The sequence below is a fragment of the Hippopotamus amphibius genome, chromosome 14 (assembly GCF_030028045.1).
Source record: "Hippopotamus amphibius kiboko isolate mHipAmp2 chromosome 14, mHipAmp2.hap2, whole genome shotgun sequence".
NCBI classification, from domain to species: Eukaryota; Metazoa; Chordata; class Mammalia; order Artiodactyla; family Hippopotamidae; genus Hippopotamus; species Hippopotamus amphibius.
In genome coordinates, this window is record NC_080199.1 from 68,822,204 (window position 1) to 68,829,604 (window position 7,401).

The window sequence follows — 7,401 nt, forward strand, 5'->3', positions numbered from 1 at the left end:
CATCGCATTAACAATCTAGTGAAAGGAGAAGTGAATTGTTCAAGTTTATCTTCTTCATTGATTTGTAACACTGTTATTCAGTGTGTGGATAGTTTTTAAAGCAGAACAGTTCAGCCTAACAAAGCAATTTACTGTACTGGTTCTACACACGGCCTCTCTCTCTCTTTATTACTTCATTTTGGGACTTTGATTGCCCTATTTTAGACCTAAGATTGCTCTAACGCTATACTGCAGTTGTATGAGGGGCTTAGTTTTCACTTTGTTCTCAGAACCCGGCGGACTATAAATTTATCTCTGTTCTTTGAAGTAGCTAACAGTAAATTTCCAAGAGGAAAAATGGTGGTATATATCCCTGTAGAGGAAAAGTAATCTCCTAAAAGCAGAATAACCTCCAGGCTACATCCTTTTAAAGAGCGACTTTCAAACAAGGATGCCTTCAACTTTTATATGTGTTCTGTATTTTTCTTCAGGCTTTGTACCTGCTCTTCTGCTCTCTATGTAAGGTTTCTTTGTAATGATCGTTCCTCCTCACACCCATTAAATCTGTAATGAATTTATGCCCTTCCCAATCCTGATGTCATAATAACTTCCAGAGCTATGGCCTGGAGAGCACATCCTGGAGATCACCTGAGGATTCCTCGGGAAAAGGAGGCATAGGGCCTAGCAGTTGGAATACCTACAACAGCGAACCTCAGTTTCGTAAACAACCACACACTACAATGAAAATGAACTTTATAAAGGAAAATCCATGGGAAGGTTTCCATCAGGTTTAATTGCATTCAAAGCAGTTTTCAATTTCAGGCATTGGGTTCATTCAAATTAAGCCCATCCTTCCCAGAGATTCAGCCACACTCCCTCATCAACAGATAATAAGATCATTTAGAATGAGGAGGTGCTAAAATAACAGGATGAGCTTGTGGCTCTGTTTCCATGTCTGACAACTTCATCACCTCTCATCTTTATTATACAGCTGCCTGGAGCTGAATGTTGATGAACGAGGCACGCCTGCCGTCCTCACGTGTCAGATACACAGGCCCAGGGCTCCCGTTTACCAGGGATGGGGCTCTGGCTAGGCTGAGAGTGACCAAGGGTAATAGATGTGGAGCTAGCGGAGGTCTGGGGAGGGCCAGAGAGAGGTTGAACCCGTGACATCATCCATCCTGCCTGTACCTGCAATATTACAACCAGGTGCTCATAGGAGCTGTGTCTGCAGTGGTGACTGGTCACCAAACGTGAGCCATCGGGGACAGGTTAACTTAGCCAGCATATTTTTCTGATCTCACAAAGTTCCAGAAAGCATTTCTTTTGCCACTTCCTTCAGCCTAATTGTCCTCTTTCTCATTTTATGCCCCTGCTAGACCACCGCTCTTGATAAGGAGAGGCAGGTTTTCCGACGAAGACGCAACCCGGATGTGAGGAGCCGGTACAAGGCCCAGCCAGCTCCGCCCGAACTCAACTCAGAATCGGAAGACTACTCCCCGAGCTCCTCCGAGACTGTTCGCTCCCCAAACTCGCCCTTTTAATAAGACCCTTTTACTCGAAGTTCTAGCTTAACCCTTTGAGACTCTGAGATTTTTTTCCCAAATTTATGTAAAACGGTTTCATCTGATCTACCTAGCACTCAATGCTTGAATGGCCGAGCAGAACAGTGTGTTTTCTGGTATCCTTGTAGCGATTTCCCTTTGCTGAACGAGACCATGATGTGTCGTTGGTTGAGATGGCAACTTGCTGCTAATCGGGTCCTCAAAGGGTTAAGGCTATTTTGCAACTTTTTTAAACATAGAAGCAATGAATGTTTCCATCAGTCAAGTTAGGATCTGCAGGATGTAACATAGCATGTGTTAACCCTCTGAGTGCTTAGGATTTTATGGGGAACGCTTGGGGGATTTTTCAGGCCTTTGGATTTATATGCACGTTTCTTGATTTTGCTGCAGATCAAGGGGTTGTTATTAGATGCTGAGATGTCTATTAGATGCTGAGATGTCCAGATAAGAAGAACGTCTAGAATGATATCTTGTGTGTCTTTTGTGGGTTTAGAACATGGCAGGTTTATAACTTAAGCATCAGCACCCCTCTTTCCTCTTCACAATCCTATTAAGAAGGGGGCTTTTTTTTGCATTGGAGGTCTAACCAGCAGCTGCCCTGAGTCCTGCATCCCGAGTGGAGGGACTTGGGCCTGTGGCCAACAGCCTAACCCAGGATGTAGATGGTGCCCCCACCCCAAACTGCCTCCATATGAAGACGTGCTGATGACGCCCCAGAAATGCTGCTTCCACTTCAGCTGCTGCTCCTGCCAGTGCAGACCCTCGGGAAGGCACTGTACCTTGTCCTGTGCTTGGTGAGTGAGGGTCCGCCTGCTCAGTGTGAGATATCTACAGGAAAAAACAAACAAAAAACACAACTGGTGGAAAAGAGCAATAATTTGCCAGGTGCTCCACAGGGCTGGAATGTCAAACAGCAAGAGGCAACAAGATCCTGTTCTTTTTCTCACCCGCTTTTTCATGCCTTTCCGTCTTCAGTGTGCAGTCACAGAGTATGAAATCCACACAAAGGAGGAGCACGGGGCCCAGGGGCCCAGAGGCAAGAGCTTTGTAAGGTGGCCAACAAGAAAGCAGAGTGGCAAACAATCTAGAATATTCTCAAAATGGTTTTTAAAGAAAGAAACCATTGGGACGATAATTCCATGTGCACCTTTAGGTTACCTACATATAGTCTCAGGGAGAACGGGATGGGAGACCTAGAGCGTATTCCTGAGAATAAAACTTCCACTCCCTGAGATGACCTTTTTATAGCACAGTCTTTAGCTGTCCAGAGGGAGATGCTGTTTTCTCTCTTTGGGCCAAGTCCGACACCTGTATTTTACTCCAACTCTTTCTCCCTAGCCCTGTGTCTTCCTCTACTGCAGTGTGTCACGTTCAGAATAGGGACTTGCAGCAGCCTGTAGTCACTACGGTGCTTAGGGAGGAGGCTGGCCATGGTGTCTGGGAGGCAGGGGCCCAAGTCAAATGTCCTCTTAAGGTTTGCCCAGCTCTGTGGCCCGGGAGACAGCCAGTGAGTGATGGCTCATGAAATCTGCATCTAGATGGCAGAACAGCACTCATTGTCTGCTTTGAAATATAATTCAGTATCTGAAAGTCTTGGAATTTGTGTACAGCACTTCCACAGTCATTTTTTTTTTCAAATACAAATCGGTCTTCAATGGCTGCTTTTTACTCTTCAACTGATAAACGAATGGTCTTATATTACTATAGATTTTAAAATCACAGCATGTCACGACGTTCACAACATGGTCCCCCCAGTTTTTTGCTCTTTCACATTTAGGTTTATCTCTTTGGTCTGTGTTGTCTTGCCATGTAAATAGTAGATCATTTATTGAGAGTTCCCCCGCCCTTTTTGACAGTCCTGAAATCGTAATGCACAACATCACAAAGTAGCACAAATCAGTTGGGGTTTTTTGGGGAGGAGGCAGGGGGCAGAACACCAGGAAGGGTGTGGTGTGTAGACAGATTCCATATTAGTAAACTGGTCAGAAACTACAGCTTTCTTTAGAACTCTAAAGCAAAGCACTATTCTAAGTAAGACTAAGGAGTAGGTAAATAGCTTGGCCTCAACTCTAAATGTGGGAATATGAAGAAAATCCTATGGGCAGAGACCTACCTGCAGTAGATTGTGATGTTCCTTTCTTTCTCTGAATTACTGCTTTTCCCGTGGGCATTACATGTATTGCTCCAGCATCTAGTGTACAGACCTTACAGTGCATGGCTCAGGCCTATTTCCATCTAAGTCTTGAAGGACTGTGGACCGTGTGAAGCTGTGGCGTGTTTCCCAGAACACTGCAGAGGGGGAGCTCGGAAGAATGCAGGGCCATTCAGCATGGGGATCCCAGCGCATCACTGTACAATTTGAGTGATCTATGCTGAATAAACAGTGGAATGTGACCTGTCAAGTAGAAATATTGAGTAATCAGATGGAATGCAATCTTTTCAGCACTAAGCTATGGAGATCCTGAAAGTCAGAGATGTACTCAGAGGGTTAACAGACAAGCACAAGGCATGCTGATGACGTGGGTGTACCCAGACTGCTTTTGCTTTTAGCCAGTGCTTTCTGATTTTTTTCATGACATTCTTGGGATAGTTCAAGTTTGAAATAATTAAGTGGTGGTGTTCTTTAAGGAATTTCTATAACCAAATTGATCTTATTTTTTATTTCACTTTATTATAGAATAAATATGTACCATTATGGCAGCGTATCTCTGTAATTATCAATTTAATCATTGCCACAAGTGTCTCCATATTTTTTTTCTAAGTACTCAATATAGCTCTTATGGTGGTGGCCTGGTGATGGGGATTGTCTTTCCTTTTTGATATATGACCAACCATGTGCTATTTTCAAGGGAATTTTAAGATTCATTTTGTTTCAGTTTGGTAGTGGACTAGTTTAGAAAGAATCTTTCATGACTTGCATCGTATAAACCATCTCTGTCGATGAGAACTGTTCATATTGATGAACACATTTTCTTCTCGACATTGTAGCAGAAATCATTTTATCTGTCATAATCAATGAATATGTGATTTGCTCCAGATCATTAGAAGGAAAAGTAAGATTTCCGTCATTGAAAAGGTTTTTACTGTAGCCCTCATCTAACTTACACGTGGTGCATACTAAAATAAGCAGAGGAAAAAAATGCAAATAAACTACTGAAAACGCTTGGTGTTTTGTATTCAGTGAGACCTTCCTAGAACCTGCTCAGCACCCTCACAGGTGGTGGTTAACAGGCCCGTCAGATATTGTTGAAAGAAAGCAATATATCCATGAATGAAGCCTAAAATTGCAATCCTTTACTCTTTGAGGCATATTTCAGTTGAGAAAAAAAAAAGAAAGGAAAAATTGGCTTAGCTTAGAGGGTCACGGAGCTACCGTATGACCAGGGCTCATGCACATTAAATCAGGGTTGTTTGCTGGCCAGCAGTGCCCATTAGACAACTCTATCCCGCGCGATGAAGGGCAACGGTGCTTGAGGGAGAGCTTTCTTAATGTTATTGTGTTGCCTGCTGGCCCTTCTCTGGGTCAGGATCTGTCAGCATTTCCATGATAAACTTCTATTTTCAAAGGTTTTTAATTTGACCATAAAAAGGTGCCCCAGGCTGAAGTTCGCTATAGAGGGCCTGTTTCGAAGAGTGAAGGTTCACTGCCTTCTTTTCTCTGCCCAATTCTCCTGAGAAAAGAACCAAAAAATCGGGTATGTCCCCTCCTTCATTGCAATTTCAGAATTTTGGAAAGCACCAAGATCCAAGATGGTAGTTTAATGTAATTATTCATTTGGATGTGAGTTTAAAAAAATTAATGTCACCTGGCATATACTGTAGATAACATATCTTTTCTATAATTTGTAAATCATTAATTTTTTAAACTGCTACATAATTTGGGGGCAGGGGGGTGGGGGGAATCCAATCAAAGATTTTTTAAAACTTGAAGTTGGTCAGTTCAAGGGTTAGCCTTTCCTGTGTGTTGTCTGCCATTTCCATTAGGAGTTTGGGAAAAATATTCTCAGACAGACCCTTATTTTGCATGCAGTGATAGAGGGTCAGATATATGCTTCTTTGGGAGATATGGATTTCTTTATTTAATCAAGTTTCATGAAGCCATTCTAGTCTGTTGGGGAAAATAGTGATTAAAAGCACTTCCAAAATTTAACATTTGTGTCAATTCATATATGATAAGCATGTAAATTAATACACTTTACACTTTTTTGGTTTAAAGACAAAAAATCAGCAAAACTTGAGGACACATTTGATCACTGCAAATGTGCTTTAAAAATTGGCTCAATGGTGCTTATACATGAAACAGTAACAAACGGGGTCCCTAGGACTGTCAGAAGGAATCTTTCATTTGTATGTAATTACATACTTGAGAAGGAGGTGCTTTTAAGGCAGTCTTTTATTTTTTAATCATCTCAAATATGCAGCCATCCATCCAGTAACATTAAGGGTCGTAAACTGGTGGGAAACAGGAAATTCAATGTGGAAGCTCAGAATGCCTCTGGGTGGGGTGGTTTTTATTTTTCCTTTGGTTTTTTTTTGTTGTTGTTGTTCTTGGGCTTCAACGCTGAAGCTATGCGATCATTTTTCAGTGAGTGAGCTTCTAACTGACAGATGTTTTGATCATGACGTTTGCAATCTCTTGCCCTTGGAGACAAGTGAGAGCTCTGGTTTCATTCTTTTTCATAAAGGAAGAGCAATCTCTACAATTAAACCCTACCTGTAAATTCCCTCAACGTTCTTTTTTGGTCAACTGACATGAGACCCTTAATGTTGCTTCAATGTAAAATTGTATATTTTTGTCTGTGATATACTTTATTAACTTAAATAATAGTTCTAAAAGCCTTCACTGTCGGTATTAAGAGAAAGTAGGATTTTAAAAGTGATGATAAAGATGCTATAATGTCAATTCATCCCAGTCCAATTGAATGTGGTAAGAAAAAGACCTTGAATAGTTCTCTAGGGACAATTTCTCACTGGCCATTGACATTAATCTTTGATGTGTTCTCCGAAAAAAATAAAAAGAAATTGAAACTGGTCCAAGGTTAGAGTCATATCCTCGATAACTATTTTTTTTACTTTTATTAGGAAATTAATAATAGTCTCTTTCATTCTGGCTGAAAGAAAATTATTAAAGGATTAGTTGAGTGTGAAATTAAGTAGTATTTTGCTCATGCATATTGAAAAGGTGGACTAAGAACTTGATGCATTTAAACAAGTTTCTGAAAGGTTTCAATTTGGTGCAAGGAAAAAAACTCAATGTTTCCTTTGAAAATACTGAATTTATCAATTGCTGCTTGGATCAGATGGCACAGGTTAATCTTCGATTTTCAGAATGTTAATGAAATAACTTTCAAATGATTTGTATCCATGATTAAAGCTGGAATGAGATCCGATTTCTTTCCTAATCTCTCAGTTTAAGCTAATAAATGTAGGTTAATGTGGATGAAATCATCTGTGATATATTATGTTCATTTATCAACTGAGCTTTTTTGATGTTGCCTGTTTTTATGTAAAACATGTTCTTAAAAGTTAATAAAATACTAGTACTTGGTGTATGAACTACTATATAATACCCGAGCTACAGTGTCCACTCCTCAGTTCACTTTGCCATAATGCAGTAAAATTTCATTTTAGTTCAATTCATAATCGACACATTCAGTCCACGAAAGAATAACCCAGCTGTGTTCTTGGGGGGAATTCTCTCTATGTGAGGCTTTAAAAATTAGTCATGCAGTCAAAGTGTAGCTTTCCCACATGTCCTTCGTAGCACAGTGTGTATTTCATGAGCATAATTCAAAAACAACTATTCCAAAAATGTCCCTTTTCATATATTACCTTCCTGCCTGGGCCAGTGACTTGG

The 7,401-nt window shown here is 40.8% G+C and overlaps 1 protein-coding gene across 2 annotated transcripts in view; it reads left to right on the top strand.

Moving 5' to 3' along the window:
- The window catches only part of DCLK1 (doublecortin like kinase 1), a 324,120-nt gene extending 318,711 nt beyond the window's left edge, over nt 1–5,409 (top strand). For both annotated transcript variants that reach the window (XM_057707600.1, XM_057707601.1), the window contains exon 17: nt 1,359–5,409. In XM_057707600.1, the coding sequence (XP_057563583.1) occupies nt 1,359–1,523 (165 nt within the window). In that variant the 3' untranslated portion in view covers nt 1,524–5,409. The remainder of the gene's footprint in view (nt 1–1,358) is intronic.
- Nucleotides 5,410–7,401: the final 1,992 nt, after the last annotated feature.